This window comes from Bombus affinis, chromosome 9 (assembly GCF_024516045.1).
Source record: "Bombus affinis isolate iyBomAffi1 chromosome 9, iyBomAffi1.2, whole genome shotgun sequence".
Lineage (NCBI taxonomy): Eukaryota > Metazoa > Arthropoda > Insecta > Hymenoptera > Apidae > Bombus > Bombus affinis.
Window position 1 is genome coordinate 5,857,731 of NC_066352.1, and position 19,989 is coordinate 5,877,719.

The following is a 19,989-nucleotide window of genomic DNA, read 5'->3' on the forward strand; positions in this document are numbered from 1 at the left end:
TCAAACATCACGACTGTTATTTTGTATAAAACAAGAACTCTCTTTAATTAATGTATCTGCTTACTTTACCTCATCAACGTGTACTTCTCTAAATACCCACAAATTAGTGACGCTTTACTACTTTATTTTATACATATAAGTAGAATGATCTTTGGCATTAAATCAAGTCGACCGTACTCTAATGATGCAACTAAACAAATCTTCTTTTAATTTTCAAACTGTTGTACTTTAACCTCTGAATGAATCCTTTGCAGAAACACGACTAGTGTACAGAATATTCATGTTAAAACTCCCCTTACACAATCATTACAGCAGTCTATTTGATATTTACTAAATAAACTCCCAGTATTAATTTGTCATATGACAGGGAGCAGCGAGAGCTTCTATCTAGATTCTGAATTGCACAAGGAAATTGGACGTGTATTTATACGTCTACGTATGGTATACATTTTGTGTGATTCTGTCTCTCTCTAGATAAATTGCTCCTAAACATTTGATTATGCGTTGAAATGTATGAAATTAAAAGATATACAATCAAACTGTTTGTGCAATTTTAATGTTTTATTAAATTTTATTAAGTCCGGAGATAGATTATATAAAAATAGAAGAATGTATAAATTTTCTTATTTTCCGTAGTATGTTACTTTAGGACGTAATTTGAATAATTTTCTAATTAAAAAATCGGATGAATCTTCATTTTTGATTAGAGGGTTAGCCGAAATTTTTTAAGATAATAAAGCATCTGTGTTTTTAGTTTGTTAACTTAGTAATTGTTTTTTAACATAATATGACGTTGTTTTGCCTTTCATTATATGTAAAATCATTTTCACGTAAAATCAGTTTCCGTCTTTATAAATATGATCTTTGAAGATGTGTTAATTATAAACATAGGCCACTACTTAAGAAATGTCTCCTCTTATAATCTCTCTTTTTATAGCTCGTTTTCTTACGATATATTACTTCCACTTATCTTGGTTATACATCTTCAGAGAATGCTATACATCCCTTTCATTAAAAACGATTTCTTCAATACAATCTTTCTTGTTATAATATTATATTCGTTACAAATATATATATATGTATATATATAATATTATCACTATGATTTTATATCTTGGTTTAAATTAATAAATTTTTCAAATAAAACATTTATTACTCAGTTTTTGAATTAAGAAATATTTAATTGAAATTTTAAACTATACATTAAAAATTTGCGAGCACATAATTACATTTAATCGAGAAGCGGCGATAATAAAAGAAGTAATCATATGTTGAATATGAAAAAATAAAGAAAGCCGTTCGTTTGTAGAGTACAATGCTTTGACTCTCAATAGCAATTGACGTATTATATACCCGGAGTTAAATAAACTTTTGATTAAACCTTTTAATGGGTCACTGTAAAGCAATCGTCGGCTTTTTCTTCTCTTTTATTAGCTTTGTCCATGCATTTCTGGGAGTCGCTGAATTAACCGTTGTATGCAACACAGTGTGCGAAAATTTAAAAATCGGAAAAGGTCAGTTCACAAACTCGCGCATCAACTTTTGATTGGCGTTTTAATTACTACCACTTAAACTTCAATTCTCGTGACAAGTCGCGTAGGGAAAAGCCTAGTTTTTTCTTCCACGGTTGAGTCAATGGCTTTAGTTGGCAGATCCACTATATTCTAGAAAATCGCTTTCCGCAAACTCGTTAATCCATCGATTTTAATATTTAAAGGGAAAGGTAAACTTTTAACCAAATATTTTATAAAAAATCATTTAAGAAATGGATCGTTGTAAATTTATAAAATTTTAATTTCGAATTGATTCTTATGAATAGCCTTGCGTATACTTCTATTTGATTTGCAAATATTGGAATTGTTTGAAATTTTAGAGCCTACAATATATCTTTCTCTTTTCTTCTTTAATTATATCCTGTCGTTTTATTAAGAACTTAACACTGAGTGGATACTGTAATTAAATGAAGGCAAAGCTGCAATTACTACTACTAAAATTACGCTAGTCTAATGCAAAAATTGTTAATTAGCTGTATGGATATCAATCTATTTGGCTTCTCGTTTATTCGAGAATAAAGAAATATTATACATTTATATAATTCCTTGCATATTTTAGCTTTTTTCTTGTAAACAGTTTTATACATCTACTGCTGCAATATGCAGAATTCGTAGCACAAAGCAAACGAACTACATTTACCTACTTAATGCTGTCTGAATACAAAATATTTTTTAAGTTTAAATACAAAGTATAATAGGAACGTTTCAGACATAAATCATATAAAATGGTGTATATAAGACTGACTGTAAAACCTCGGTGACGTGCAATAATAGCTTGGTATATTAAAGTTGAAGATCTACGAAATTCTTGTCGATAGTTCCAACAAGCAAAAATAAAGCTTCCAATTTGTGTTTGAGTAAAGAGAAGAAGAAGTTGCTATATACGCTCGTTCCCATCGTTCTCTGGTCCTACATTCCTACATGGTATCTTCGGTTAAGACGCTTTCCTTTGATTCCTCTCATTGACCTAATTGACTGTGATCCCAGAGGTCTCACTTTACAATTGGCCGATTGTCGGTTGAAGATACCTTAAAAGCCTCTATTTCTCACTTTTTTACATTAAATCTTCCTAGAAACTTGATTTTTGTTCACTACAATTATACAGATTTGCAGGATGAGTCTTCTAAAACTAAAATTTCATATATGTATTGTCAAAATTCTTAATTATGCGGGAGGATGATTTAGACAACAATTAAATGCTTAGTATAATTTCATGTGATTTTTTATTGATTGACGTGTAGAGATTGTATTTAACATTAAAACATTATTAAGCCATTCGTTTAGGTGATATTTTCATTAAACAACGAGGAAACGTTAGTATATAATATAATTATGTAGGGTAATGCTTTTTTAAATTAAACGTAATTTTTTTCCAAAAAATGGTACAATCTAATGAGTCAGATCATGGAAAGTTTTACCTTTCAGGTAATATTTTCTCAATATTTTACTAGAAGATATTTACAGGAATATTTCTTTTATGTTCTTCTATGTATTTAACGAAGATCGGAAAATGACTTTCTGTCTCGTTCCAATGAAACTGGGAAGCAGAAATTAAAATTCTAGCAAATTCTCAAAACCGTACGCGAATGCAGATGAACATAATAAGTATTAAAGAGATGCGTTCAAACCGAAAAATACGGTCGAGTGCACATCTAAATATTTGATGAATTTCCAGGCTCCAATTTATTAAAAATGGAACTTTTGATGAATGAAATTTTATTCTATTCTTTTTTCAACGTGGGCACTTTTTGCGAGGATTTTCTTTTATTTAATTGCAAAATGAATTAAAAAGTTATTTCATAAATATTAATTCTACTTGGACTATTTATAAGGAAAATGTACGCACTTTATTAATTCATGTAGTTTACCATAGCAAATTTTTCGTTAAATATTTCTTTTTAGGACAACATCACAAATAGTCTTCTGACAGGCAATTTACTATGTAAGTTATTGTTATCTCGTTAAATATGTGAAATTTTGTACTATAGCATAGCTTTCGAACTATATTCGTATGTTTAAGATAAAAGTACTGCATGTAATGTGACACTTATATCCTTAATGTAACAGATTTTACTTTGTCGTCACGAAAAATCTTTATTTATACTCTTTCTGTTTATGCTACTTAATGTTCCATACTTATTTACTTAATAATTTTTTTTTTGGTAACACTTCTTTATATTGTAAAAAGATTACGATACTCGAAAGTTAATTTAAAGCGTCACAATGTTTGCCATTAATCGATAGCTGTTAAGTAACAACGAGGTGTCGATAATTTCTTGTAAAAAGTGGGACACGAACAAGCACACTTTCTTATTGGGTTATTGCGGTTGAAGATTGTCGAATTACTGCGCTTTTACCGACGAAAGTTGAAGCATGTCATTTTGCATAATCCATTTAATAACAGAAGGTGTGAAAAGAATGGAAAAGTGCCAACTGTTTGAGATTTCCATTCTTGAATATGGAAATGTTTTCATTGTATATCGAGATATTTATATCCACGATACTTAATCACTTACAGAAAATTTAAGTGTACCAAAACGTACAGAAATCCTTAGCAAATAGCAAGCAAATTTTACTTGGTTTTACATATTTTTCCAAAGTAAAGGAGCTTTCTAAATGTTTGTATTTTGATATCTTTCGTATGATATTGTTTGCAAAGTAAAGCATTTCTTTTATAGTATTCTGGTTATATTTATTTATAATATTTCGAGATATTTTCTTATTCACAGAATAGAAGGGAAAGTAACGGAGGAATTTCATTGTACAATTGTACACTGTTGTATCGAAGATACAATGGAATGTAAAGCTTGATCCTGTCGATGATATCGTAAGATATGTTGAAGTTGAAGTCAGGTTCTGCTCAGTTATCGTCTCCTTGGTTCTTGACACGAATCTTCGAGTACCTAGGTATGAGCTTTTTCACGGTGGAGCATTTATGTGAGAATACTTGTTGCTCAATGGAACAGTTTATAATCCATTTAAATGAGACTGACTTTAATCTTTTGTAAACATGAGTGTCTGGATTTTGTTTTACCCGATTTGCTCTGCACGACTACTCACGATCTAGATTGTAGCTACACGTGAAATAAATACCACATAAGATTTCATAAATCTTGATTGAAGATTATATTATATCACTGTGAAAAGATTTGTAATCCAGGGATAATTAGGTACATGTTGTTATTATTACTTATTAACTTATTTGCATGTTCCATTATGGATCAGTGAAAGTAATTAAATTTGATTTGCATTGGCTTGGTATTATAAATGCAAATAATTGCCAGCATACAATGATTGGAAATCAGAAACAAATTGATTAGATATTACGAGAATATTAATAGTTGCTGTAGCTGTAAAATTTACATCTATGTATAATTTAATATATATTTTTTACCAAATACCAAATACATAAAACACGAAATTGGAATAAGAAAAAATATTCTTTGCAACATATTTATTCTTTCTAGAATTTTTCTTGTAAAATTCCTTGTGAAATATTTTTCCTAATCCCAGAATCATTTCACGATATCATGTTTTATATGAAACACACTGTGTTATTTACATATACATATATGTATGTATACCTATGATTTGCACGTCGAATTTAATCAAAATCGGTGACCTAGATATTCGGCAATCCTCTTATAAATGCATGCATACATATTTTGGATGAACCGATTACATAACTTGGTTACTTAGCGAACTTAAAGGGTCAGCGTGCTCGAGACAGATTGCATCGCAGTAATGCGTGGCCAGTTCGATCGCCGGATAGACATCGTTCGATGCATTATGGTTTTCGCGAATTCGATGAATGCGCGCGTGGTTAACATACGGCAAATTAGCCTGATCGATATCGGCACGAATACACCTTATTCGCTGACGTTCGAATGCTAATTCAGTCATCGCGTTTATAACTGCACAATGGACATTAAGCCTTCAACACAATGAATTGAATTAATCGAAAGGTTAGACGTGAAGATTTTCAATACGGAAATGAGTTTCGAAAAATTGTTCACCGTATAACTTCTATATGTGTATTATATTGTCTTTACTTTTGTGCTTTGATATAGAAACAAAATAACTGCTCTTGTGTCCCATATTTAACAGATATTATTCAGTTTATCGAAATATATTTTCACGATTCGAATAAAATCTACGAGTCATTATAACTGATTTAGCATATACTTAGAAATATTAATAATTTTCTAATTTACTATTTTTTAATGTCTGTAATAAGTGACATAAATGATGAATGAATAGTTTTAAGGTTTTTAGATCAATCAATATAATTTGTATCAAACTTGAGAAATTACTCGAACCAGAATATACTTCATATACGAAATAATAATATGAGTCAACAGATTTCTCAGCATACAGCATTGTTAAATTTCAATATTTTTCTATATATCATATTTACTAATGTCTAAAATAAATTAAGCATTTAATCTTAAAAATAACCACAAATGTAACATAATTTAGGATGAATGAAACGTGAATGACATTTGGTGGTCGTGTTCTTGTTTCAGGGGACCATTCAGCGTGGTTAGGAAATGCATCCACCGGCAGACAGGGCAGACGTTCGCGGTAAAAATCGTGGACGTGGCAAAGTTCACATCCAGTCCCGGTCTAAGCACGAACGGTAAGTTCTCGGAGAATCAGAACGCGTGCATACGCTTTGGTGTTTCGCCATTAATTTCCGCCGCCTATCCTGCTCGAAACAAACGTATTCTCTGTGCTCGATTTCATGTTTACGCGCTGATTCGAAGTCACGAATTCGCCCGATCCATTGTGTCATTCGGTTGAAATTGTATTCGTTCTCCTGAACTTAGTCTCCTGGATTTTAATGTGGAACACGTGCGGCAAATTTTCGAAATTAGGTATAAATCCTGCACTAGGTATTTGTATGCTTTGCTCTCGAATTTTCCGAGCGTAAGATTTTATTTTGCTCCGATTGAGAACTTATTGCTAGCGAAAAATATGATGCAGCAATTGTTTGAATATTTTTGTTGTCTGTGGATTATGTTTAATTGTTTAATGAATTCCAAAAGATGATAAAGCTTATCGCTTTCCACGATATCTTTAATTATTTTAACTATTAATATTGTTAATTGTCAAGTATTTGTGTGAAACACGTTATACTCTAAAAAGATTCTGATTATATGATTCACATATATGCGTATAATACTTATATTGCAAATTGTATATATTTTTAGACATACGTAGACATGCGTATATGTATAGATGCCTTTGGCCACGTGGAGTTGGTTCTCCTGATAGCAAGCAAAAATAACCTCATTCTGGACTGACATATTGTAATGTGGATAAAGATTAGCTGCATGATTATTTAATAGTATTTAAAGTTTAAGCTTTTGACATTAATATTATTAACCGTGGAAGTTATATATAAGATATGCTGGAAAGGTGATTTCTTTTTTTATAGCTAAGTGAAAATATATCTTATCATAGCTTTAGAGAGAAACGAGATCTTTTATTTGGTTCGCTGAAAGAAAGAAATGTATTATTTGTTTATGAGAAATACGACTATCAGAATACTTCATAGAAGTGTATATTTGTTGCGCGTCTAATAATAAAAATCATCTTTTTTACATACGTACGTCTAAGAGGTACATAGTTCTAATAATAGGTAAAAAGGAGATGCATCGCTTTAAAGGTTAATAATATTATAAAAATGCGTCATAGTTAGAACGTAATGTTAAGAGAATGTTCGAACGTCACAATAGTGATAAAAATCAATTTTATCAGATCCGGTTCCTATGGTAAGTAATGTTCAATGTGTTTCCAATATTTGTCGTAACGTTTCGCTGTGACCATTTCATATCGACTTTTTTCAATCCTGCAATACTCGCGGCTGTAATAGCATGCCGAATAATAATTTTTAACTGTGAAAGAATTTCTATTGGCAATCTCTCTGATTTACTCGTGTCATATAATTAGTAATTGTATAAAGTTTATCAATTCAATGGTGAATGTAAAATAGACTTTTTATGAGGAAAATTAAGATGGTATCCATGGAAATTTAGTGATGTATATTAAAATAGTCACTAAATTACTTTTTTAAATATTCTACTAATTTGAAGCTTCTGTGATTTCAAAAAATACAAGCGAGTAAGAAGAACGAATGATTGTGATACTATACGAATATTTTTTAAATTACGTATTATTAAACCGGACCAATTTTCCTCGAAGTTATTACTTACAGAGTTATCAAAATGATTCCGGTTACGTGCTCCGTATACAAATGGTTTAATGTTGTAACAGTGCGCATAGTTTAGAATACAGAATTGTGATCAAAATCTGAAGCAGTCGTTCAATTATTTATTCAATTCCCAAGTACTTTACGATACTAACGGAGAAGTTTAGAAATACTTGCAAGCGCTATTTATTTTTTAGTTATAGTCGGACGAACACTTAATTACATTAACTACGAATTGATTTCGATAGGTTTATTATGTTTCCATCTTGTGCTTAATTTTTCTAGGAGAGATCTTCTTTCGACGTAACAGAATGAGAATAAATTTCTTACACTTTATTATCAGTTTTTCTTTTATCTTTTATTACATTTTCGTATGTATTATTGGAACATGTAAAAAATGAGAAATGTCATAAGTGTACGATTGTTGCAGATTTGAAACGAGAAGCCACGATATGTCACATGTTAAAACATCCCCATATCGTAGAGTTATTGGAAACATACAGCTCGGAGGGTATGCTCTATATGGTATTCGAATAGTAAGTACAACTATATTTAATTTATTTCTTTTTTTGAAGGATTTTGAAGTAGTTGTGTAAAACTCAGCGAAGTGTGTTTTCAACCGACATCCCGTTCGTTTCGACTTTCGCTTCTTGCGCGTGATTTTAATAATTCATCAATGGGGACAGAAATACGATTTCGTCATGATTTGATCTTTAGATTCTACTGGAATTCTCGGGATTTCATAAAACGTTCGTTTAGACCGCTGTAGAATTTGTAGACCGCATTTGAAACGTTTTAAACATGGGAAGAAAAGTGGAATGAAATGAGAGCCGAGCGATGTCTTGGTTACGCATTTATCTGAATTTGTTCATAATTCCTTAAAAGACCCCCTTTTGAATATGCTTGTCGGCAACAGCGTTTTTCACACACCTCTCTTTCGACCTTTGTTTTTCATTTTTTCAACTTTTCGAGTTAAATGATTTTCTAAGTGGAAGACTACGCTTTTTCAGAGCAATTAGAAGTGTGATGACATGAAAAGATCCATGATGTATCATAACTAAATTTATACCACATTGCATTGAACTTTTTGAAATGTTCGTAGTAACAAGTAGGAAAAATTTAAAAGTGACGTCTTTAGAAAAGCAGCATTTTGTAAAATGTGCATTTTGTAAATATGTACCCTCACTTTCTAACTTCTCTAATATAACTTTTTGTTAGTTATTTGGCAGCTTTATGATGCCTTTCCCGGAAATTTGTCCTTTTTAGTAATGAATTTAGTAGTAAATTTTTGAGATAGCTTTTATAAGCTTCAAAGGTACTCAGCTTTTCTATCGCGAGGAAAATGTTTTGTAAACATCAAACTAAATGTTGACAGGATGAGAGAAATTTTTGATGAGCGTTGCACATTTCAAATTTACAAATTACTATTTTTTATATTTTTATATTATTATATTTATTATATTCTTTATAGTGAGAGTTTGTCTCCATTAACGTGAAATTATTGAAGTCAGAATTTTTATCCGTATAGCGTTTAATAGTACGTATATACCTATGTCAATTTCTGGAGTACCGCAATTAGTTTTTCTCGATACTCTAAGCCGCAACTTTATTGAGCCAGTTACTAACCATGTGTTGTATGTTTCCCTTTCATGCAACATAATTATTGGAACTTATCCTGTAGTATTTATAATAATGTAATTTGAAGCGAATTAATTGCCTAAAACAAGTATTAAAGATTTGATGTTTGTAATTTACAATAATCTTTTGAGTATATAATTTTCAATTTGTGGTAAATCGTGAAATCGTTTACATTATAATTTTTACAAATTTGAGAACTTAGTAACCTTCGAATAAAATTTATTTGGTTTATCTAAAATTGAAATGAAGATTACTTGAATTCCTTGAAGACAAGGACTTTTTATTTAATATACTTTTAAACCGTAACTTCCTCGTCACTCTATAACACACATATTGTGAAATACAGCTGTATTAAAATAAAAAATAAGTAAATTGGGATGGCAAATTCATACATGTTTGACGACATACCACTTTATTCAGCTACACATTTCTCGGTACAACATTCGACTCTCGAGAGATCAATTATTTTAAAGTATGTGTGTGTACAGAGAAATGAAAGGAAAGAAATATCAATGCCGTCGTAATATTAAAAAGCTAAATATTTTTGAAGCTGAATATTTATTTCTAGAACGTGTAATTGAAAGAAAAATAAATGAATTTTAGATATGTACAATATGTATGTATATTGTCGAAAAACAATATATATTTTGTAATACCTGAACTCATATCGCTTGATGTTTGTCAGAGAACAAACAAAACAATATATTTTATAGAAAGGATTTCAAGATAAAAAGTGGATCTGTTAGGATAATCCTCAGCAAAAAAAAAGGTCGAGAATATGTAAATTCTAAAAAGCCAACCATATCCACGTTCTATTAACATACATATACATACATACATGAAAACAAGGCTTTAAAACCGAGAAGTGGAACCGTTGCTATGGAATGTTATAGCAACGAATTAAATCGTTTGCAGTTAGTTTTAGGCGAGAAAAAGCTGTTTGATAGCTAAACGCCACCATTGCATAGCAATGCTCGGTTCTACACGTTCCTTCACTAAAGTAAACGATAATAGGACTTAAGATAAAAAGTTTTAATGTATTCAATCTATTTTGCGGTTCAGCTGGTTATTCTATATTTAGATTCATGAAGTAGAATGCTATTACTTGCAAATGCAATTATGAAATGTTGCTAGTAATGAAAAATGGACGGTTTAATTAACTTAAAATTTCAAACCTTTTATGACGTAGTAGAAGAAATATTAAATATTAAATCATTAAATATCAAATATTAAATATTAGGAAATATACTAAATATATACTCTTAACATTATGCGATATAATGCGATATATAAAAAAAATTGTCGAAGATAAAAATAATAGACGATGCAGAGTATTTTCATTTCTAATATATACGCTGGTTTACTTCATTTAATTGATTTTAAATTATATATCAACAGTACTGTTTAAGTACATAATCGCATCTTCGCTTTTTCGTTCTGTATCTTCAGAAAATACTGAATTATAAATAAATAACTATTATTTAATCGAAACAAATCAAAGCAACGAAGTTTAGAATAGAGAATCCATATAGCATTTGTTTGCTTAATTCTCAAATTCAAACACGAAACGTTTATGAACGTGACCGGATATGCTCGAAGTTATTGCTACGCAAACTAAAATCTGTAGAAGATATTTACATAGGTTTGTATGATTGCAATCACCAGTGATTGTGGCAAGGATCCGTACCGATGAAATTTTTGTATTTAATTGTGAAAAGCGATATACAATCCTCGTTCATAGCATATGCGAGGAAAATTCTGTGGCAAAAAAAGTATATGTCGTACCTACGTTTAAAAAACGTAATTAATTTTCAAATTGACAGGCAATATTTTGTGAGCACTATTTATATGTGAAAAATTATCTAAATGAATTTTTCAGTCAATGAGGCATTTGCAAACCATATACTATAATAATGATTTATTTAATTTGCAATAATGCTCTTTGGAATAGCAAGATCAATGTTGTATGCCCCGTTTAAATAAATTTAATAAAATAGTAAAGTAGAAAAAAAAATGATTATTCTATGTTAATATTACAACTATTAACATATGACTCATGATATCTTGTAATGTGTTGTTCGCAAAACCTACACGAGCTATTTGCATTGTTGAGAAACTTTAACCTAACTGTTTAAGTAAATAATGTATTTGTAATACATACTTTATCTTGTAACGAAGTATCGAGAAGCTATTGCAAAATAATCTATTCATGGAGATTGAAACTGTATTAATAAAAGAAAACAGAAATCAATAGATAATAAAGTCGTCATCGTAGAATGAAATAAGCTTCTATGTCAGCAGTTGTTCTAATTGGATACTTAGTATTTACGAAGCAGCGTGTGACACATCATATGAGTTAGCCACGCGTTTTAATAGACATACATGTCAAGAAGCATGCAAAGTTCTTAAATGGTAGATTCACGTGACGTACCGTCGTACTTTACCATTATGTCAAAGTATTATATATTACGAAAGATTCTCTGTAAAATATCACCACTCATTAAAATTTACGTCATACAAATGTCATTACGTTCCTTTATGTGAAAATATTTTTGTGAGAAAAACTTCTTCAATTACTATTGTTTGAATTTGTCTGTCACGTACTAACCCCCTCATAGAAAGTTTACGTCATTATGAATCGACCTAATTAGTATTGAATGAATCCGCGATAATTGGGACACATCGTGTTATAGCAGGGAACTTCGTTACGATTGTTAACATAATCAAGTCAGACAACATTGCCAATTACTGATTGTTAATGTGGTTTGTTGATTTAAATTGTGTTTATTTCTTATAATCACTACGCACTACGCATGCATTTTGTTGGCAGCTTAAAAACGTACTCTTAGTACGTAGTAACCAATAATTCTATATATCTGTCTCGTAAATATCGAGATTCGAACAATTTGTACAATTTTTTGCAGAGAACGCAGTTTGAAATAGCAGGATTCGTACTCTTGTTTATTTCGCAATTTCCATTGTACGAGAAAAGTTATTGAATTGTACTTTCGTATGAAAAGAAGAATGTTATGCTTTTTCATTATCCCGAATAAATAAATAAAATAAAAATTTGTCGATACGTTACGTGATGTATCTGTGTACAGTACTTCAGAAAAGTATTTGAATATTGGTAGAAACATTTCGAAGTATCATTAACGCTATTCATGTGCATAACATTCATATCCAAAAAGTTTTCTATGTTAACTGTCTACGGACCACTGTATATATTTGGTTTAAGATCATTATGTTTTATTATGCAGTCCTTCGAAATACGTGTCCGTATTGAAGGTGGAGCAAAACACGATTTTTTTTCCGATGCTCCCATAAATTGTTACACCTTGTAAATTATGCATTAATGTCGTGCTTCTGTTTCAGTATGGATGGCTCTGATTTATGCTTCGAGGTCGTTCGGAGAGCAACTGCTGGATTCGTGTACAGTGAAGCGGTAGCCAGGTAAGAAGATCTTTACATTGTGCAAAGGTTGTATTTCAGGCATAAAAGATATCCCTTTTGTTTCGAATGTACCATCTGAGCACAGCGCTATCTTTTACAATTTAATAAAAGAAAAAATATTTACCCTCGACCATCTGAATTGCAACAGCTTTTTATTATGTATATCAGTGATGTTGTATCACAGTGACAAGGGTTTACGACATAATTTACACGGGGGTTCACTTGATATTATTAAAAGACATGCTATTTATCTCGAAATAATACTGCAGTTATTAATCTCACTATGATCCTTACGTTTTCCTTTCGTCGTCCAGTCTTCGTGTTCTCATTTATATAACACCATTTCTCCATTTCGAGAAACTATGTTAATGTCTGTTTTTCATGAATAATGCTATTCCAGAAGTTTATTCCTATTGGTATTAAACAATTTTTTCCGTTTAAATCAGTATTAAACTACAAAAATCCTAGCTTAAATCCTCATTTAGCTAGTTGTTGGAAAAGTATTGTTAGAATCATAAAGAAGATTTATAAATTGCAAAATAAAACTTGTACGATTTGTATTAATCGAACGATTAATATAAAAATCACATCTACGTTTTGCAAATACTACTCATTTGAAATATTATATTTATTGAAGAAAACTTCCCAAAAATTTAAATTTGTATTTCTAAACAAAAACTTCTTGCAAAAATGTTTCTTCTTAATGTTTCCTATATCCTAAAAGAATAAACTATCAAAGTGAACCGATAAAAGTTATCGCGATAACGAAAGTTTTCGTTTCAATCACGGATTATCGAATATATTTAGAATATTGAATTGTTCTCTGCTTATCTATACACCGTTGTTTAACTGTGTAGTATGGTCATTAAGATTTCGGAAGCAGATGATGTTTACTTATGAAAGTTTTAGTCGCCAGTTTGCTGAATCTATCTACGTCGAGTAGCGGTAGATTAACCAGCAGAATGATGGACAGTGTAGGTACATGTCACGTCCAAAACTGTCTCTGAAATGCGTTTGCTCTCTTCATGGTCGTTTGTAAGCTCACGTCGTACCTCATAGCTATCACTTTTGAACGTCTGTAGCGAGTACAGTTAGCGAATCTTTTTATTCTCTCGATTAAAAATCCGCGTATTTTTACGTGTTTTGACTATGACAGAGTCCCGTAGATTTTAAGGTTACAGGTAAATAGAGAATGAGAAATATCCCGTAGCGATATAAACGTTCATAACTAATTTTAATTTTAATGCACTATTAATAAAGTCTCAAAGAAGTAATTGAAATTAATATGAACAATTTGACCACATAAGGATATGATAAATAATATATTTAGTTGTATGTACTTTAATGGTGTATATTAATATATGTATTGTTAGTAACAATCGTTAATAACAAGTAACCACAAATTGATTAAAATGGCCGGATTGAATCCTTCCAATTATTTGGAAGTATGTAAATTCAATGATAATTAGTAAACAATTTCAGCGAACTTCTGATATAATCTATGATATTTAGAAGAGGTAAAAAATTATTTAGATATTTTAGATATTTATGTAGTTCTTCTTAAAATATATGTATGTATATATCCTTTTTTCGGTTGTCCAAACTCAAATATTCTCTCGAGTCGTACTATGTTAGCAACATTGATGTTTGATATTTCACGTTGAAAGAAAGAATTTCAATAGTGCACTAAACACAAACCTCTGGGGACATAACTTATATAAGTTATGGATGTGCAACCTTCTCGACTCACAAGTTCGGAGTTATAGATATGTTAGACCTGCGAGATGCATTAAACCTAGTTACAAAGTTATTATTCGACACCATCGAAAATCCACTTTGCTCGGAAACAATAGCAAAAGTCAATCTCCATTTTGACATTAATAAATTATTTCTTACGCTTTCGCTATATCCCGAAAGTAATCAAAAGTTAGGATCACTAGTCAAATACAGGTTAGTAAAATTAGCAACTATATTTAATATTTTAGATATTAAGAATACTTAAGAGTACGTACGTTAAGATAGTTTCTAAATTCGGAGAAATTTTGTTGTTATAACTACTTACTAAAGTAATCAGAGTAATTTTACACATTTAGTACGATGTATTTTTTAAAATTCGAAGAATTTTTTATAATTTTTACAACTGTTCCATATATGTTTCTTACATTACATATCTTCCTTTCTCCTTCTTTTTCTATTTTTTACATTTTTATTCCTTTCTTATTTTTATTTTCACTTTTATTTTTATAGAAAATATAATAAAAAAAAACTTTGTAACATAAAAATATGTTTTACATGTTTTCTACAAGATGAACAATCTACTTCACGAATTGTTTGAAACATTCCAATATTTAAAACATATAAATCACGAAAAGAGAGAGAAAGAGGAAATGTACGAATCTATTACATTTAACAAACTTTTATGGGGCACTAATTCGTATTAGCCAGTGGTTTATATCAACGAAAACAATGTTTCACAGGTGAACTTAATTTATTGATATTACGAAAAGGTCGCGTTATTTTCTAACGGGTGGATAAAATAAATTTTCACATATTGCTGAAGTAAATATGTAAAACATTGGACATGTCGTATCCTTTCTGTTCATCGTTGATATTTAGGATTCTATATATTATACAAAATGCAGTTATTAAACGCTTATCGTTTCGTTTCCATTCGATATCAATATAAAGTAGTACATGTACATATATATTTTCGAACATTCGATTCGGCTGTTTATATCGTATCGAACACTCGATAGTCGATAACTCGATTGAAATATTTACCTGTTAATCAACTTGGAAATATCTTACAAGTACATGAAAGGGGATAAACTGTTGTATTAACGAATTGTATCCGGCAACCGTTTCGCCCTTAACAGAAAGTCGATTGAACTGACGTTATCTAGACAGTATAACGAATATGCAATAAATACACGAGAGCCGAGCGCTTTGACCATCGTTTTTTATATCTCGGTCAACCTTCAATAATCCCTGTATCTCATTCCTTTAACATTTTCCTTAATCGCCTGACCTATACGGTTAAGAAGCATAGACATTTTTACGCTATTTAAACCCGAGTTAATTTTACTTTGACCATTTTAATCCACAGTCGTTGTGTTTTCAGAATCGACGCGCCTTCTTTGAATTTTATGCTTAAAACGTCGAAAGCTTTTCTGTTTGTTGATACCATAACGAGAAATTCGAGAATCGTAACAGGATTTCAAAAATCTGTTGAGGTCACAGTGATAGTATATAATACTATTTTTGTTGCATACGATTATTCTCAATATTAATTTACCAATTGTTTAAATTATGTGTCCATAATTCGTTAATAATTGAAAATAATAAATATCTAACAGATTTGAAAGCATTTATGAATTAAAATCTTTTTTTTTCCTCAAATAATCGCCGCTGCACCGCAATACGCAGGCACACATGCATTTCTATTTTAATATAAAACCAATTCTATTATTCCTATTGCTCGTGCTTACAATTATCTGCGTACATTAAACTGTATCCCGAATAGCGTTCAACTGTTGTAATATAATGAAAGCCTAAATAACATTGTGCATGATACTTCATAAGGTACAAAGTGCGGGCGTGCATATCAACGTATAAAAGTATCTGACCTCGTTTCAAAGTTATACCGTTTTTCGTTTTTATCATTTGTTCACTTGTCTTAACAGAAAATGTTACTAGGAACTTTCGACATCCATTGCTTTTATCCACAGATAGAACTCGTACGCGGTACGACTCGCAAGATATTTCGGGAACATGTATATGATAACAATTCGCGAGAGAATGCAGGAAACGTTAGACAGTAATTACAAAGATCTAAATGAAATTGTTTGAGTGAGTTCGTTTGAAATTAATTACTTCGATTTGACATTAATAATAATTTTGGTAAATATTCAGTATATTGGAAATATTATCAGACGAAAATTACATTCATAGATGATAGTCTTTTTATGTAGACATAGAACTTCGAAAGACAAGCAGAAATAAGTAAATAACGTATAAAATTTAATGGGTTTCGCTTTTACACTATCAGATCGAGAAAAATTTGCTATAAGGTACATGTTTTTTTTTTTCGTAACCAGTTTTTCTCATAAAATTTTGTTTATGCATCATTAATCTATATTTTTATCTTTTTAATTTTTATCATATTGCAACTCTGTAAAATAACTTTGATTAATGGATCTCACGAGACGGAAATTCGATATTTTTGTCGCAGTAAAAGATATACTGTTCGCAAGAAACGTTACACCATATCATAGTTTGAGATTTATTGTTTAACGATGAAAAATAAAAGTTTCTTATGAAAACTTATAACTGGGTCTAATAGCATTATATAATGTTATTTTGAAATGGTCGTGGACGAAACCTGAAAAATATACGCTATTTAGTTGAAGTGAAATAATAGGAAGGACAGTAGTAAAAATGTTCATCTGTTACTGCGGAATCTTATTATAACAAATTAAATCAGTTATTCTTGAATATAAGATAATTTAATACCGATTGACGTCCTTCTTTACATTTTTGTATATTAACACTCAATACTCGTTGGTTGAGAGAATAAAGATATCTATATTTTATATAAAATTCGGCTCAGTTATTTACCAATTACTTTATCAAGCAGTTCAATCAATATATATCTGATTTACCGTTAGTAACAGTAAATAGACTGGTGTTATATATGGATGTACTAATATATATGCTATATCGAATTAACATAGATGCCTTTTCTTCTATTTACGAGAATACGGAGATGTTTTTCGATGGAAGGAACTCGCCAAATTTAACTCCAGGACATAATGTAGTAATAATTCAACTGCTATATATACTTGATCGTCCATATATTTAAAAATTTGGACAGCCAAGAACAATTGATCATTGACATAGTTTCATCAATGGTAAAAATAATTTGCCATGACATAGTGTTGTAGTTAAAAAATGAAGGTGATCCTAATTTGATGACCAAATACTATACGAACCACTTACAAATCATAAAATGCTCAATTCCAAAATCGAAAAGTATGAAAATAGTGACAATGTTACAGACATTATTCTTTAATATCTATCTTAGAATTTATTATTTATCGTATTTTTGCTGTAAGCTCGCTAAATCTTTGATCATTGTTTCTCACATTCTACTATATATATCTCGATAAGACTGAAGATTTTCATTCATCGAGATGAATAGACAACGCGTATATATATTTTTCAGCCGCCTCATCTCCCGTAGGATAGCAATACCTATAACAGCAGCTTTCGTTTTCCAGCCATTACATGCGACAGATCCTGGAGGCGTTGCGATACTGCCACGAGAACGACATAATTCATCGTGATCTAAAGCCGCAATGCGCTCTCCTGGCAGGCAAGGAAAATTCCGCACCGGTGAAGCTACGCGGCTTCAGCGTCGCCGTGCAACTTCAGTCGTCCCAGGCAAACGGCGTCGGTATGTTTTAACACTTTTCCTTCTTCGTTCTCTCACGTTCTATCTGCGTGCATAGCCGTTCTACAGAACGTACTCTTTCCTGCGCATTCTCCAGGGAAACACCGCTACGGCGTTAGCTCTCTTCGCCAACACTTTCGCGTTCGTTTTACTTGTCCTTTCGCCGATTTCAAACATGTGCACACCACTGTGCAACGGTAACAATACAATGATTGCTACCACTGAACCGAACCGACTACTTCTTTTTTCCACGGAAAATCATAATTTATGATTGTACCCACCCGGGCAAAGTGGGGAACTGATGGCGCTGTCGTGTTGTTGCTACTGATACAGTGTATCCTATGCTGCATAAATTTTCAACGTTATAAACAACGTCTTTGAATATTAGGAGTTCTCATAGAGAAGAAGATGTATCGTCGAATATAAGGAGTTCTGTTAGAGATAAAGACGTATGAAGTAATGTCTTTTGGTAACATTTCAGGGATATTATAGATTAAGTACAACAGAAATTGAAAGGGACGGGTAAATTAATCTTTTGTAGAAATCATTATTTTGAGCTGTATAAAGTGAAACTCCATTTCGATTTACTTTTTGTTATTATCTGTGTATATTACAATACTTTTGGATTTGTGTTAAATATTCGTAAAGACCATAAAAACTTTAATTAAATATCATTAATTTCATAAATGTTAATGAATGTCGAATTAATATATTCATGTTCTCTTCAATCTTCGTAAATATTAAAACATTGGGAAATAGATATATAAAGTAGATACTATATTTTGTGCGATATTGACGTTCCATTTTTGAGATATTGGCCGATTGTAAAACATATCCAAGATGTCTCGGTAGATGAAAACAAATGAAACGAAAGAATGTTTATAATGACATTACATGCAAGCATACATATAAGTTCGAAAATTCTTTACGAATTATTACTTTTGATCCTATAAAATGTACCATGTTTAAAGAATACTTAAAAGTCAAAGTCCAAGTGTTTTTTATAATTTTCATTATCTTTCCATAAAGGAAGACGTATAATCTTATTGTGGATATCCCGAAGCAATTAAACGTTATTCCCAATGAGATGTATTAACGTGAAGCCGTGGAATAATTAAAACAATGAAAATTTCACTGTTCGGTTGTTCAAGTTATTTCGAAATCGAGCGTTGCTTGCTCAACGATTAATTTTATACGTATGGTGCGGTTTCCACCATGGGCCACCACAAAGGATCCAGTTATCAAAGCAGTTACATATGTAAAGTCATATGTAGTATGCTGATACCGGAAAGGTTTCGTTATAGCTGTTCTGTGATGTGTGAATGACAATAAATTACTGGCTCCTCTGTGCATAAAGCAAGCAAACTCGTTTATCCAGGGAAGTGTAAAGGTGAAAGGGTACTATAACGCTTCTTAGGTTTGCTGTTAGTTCTAGAAGAGAGCTAACACCGTTCGGACATTAACATGACGACTTTTGGTCGCCCTTATTTAAGAGTACTAGTATATTAATTTTACAACAGAATCGTTTTAATATCGAAACACATACGTAATACGCTTCTAATATTTTTTGTAAACATTGGAGAGGCAGCATTCCGTATTAATTTGCACATTATTATATTAAGTTTCTTTTTTTTATATATATATTTTTTTAATACTGTTTGGGACGTAGCAAATACCGT

General features: G+C 31.0%; 1 protein-coding gene across 9 annotated transcripts in view; it reads left to right on the top strand.

The window, feature by feature from the left end:
- Positions 1-19,989, top strand: part of LOC126920755 (peripheral plasma membrane protein CASK) — a 266,952-nt gene that overhangs the window by 16,452 nt on the left and 230,511 nt on the right. For all 9 annotated transcript variants that reach the window (XM_050731496.1, XM_050731494.1, XM_050731498.1 and 6 more), the window contains exons 2-5: positions 6,080-6,192; positions 8,198-8,303; positions 12,781-12,858; positions 18,138-18,313. In XM_050731496.1, the coding sequence (XP_050587453.1) occupies positions 6,080-6,192; positions 8,198-8,303; positions 12,781-12,858; positions 18,138-18,313 (473 nt within the window). The remainder of the gene's footprint in view (positions 1-6,079; positions 6,193-8,197; positions 8,304-12,780; positions 12,859-18,137; positions 18,314-19,989) is intronic.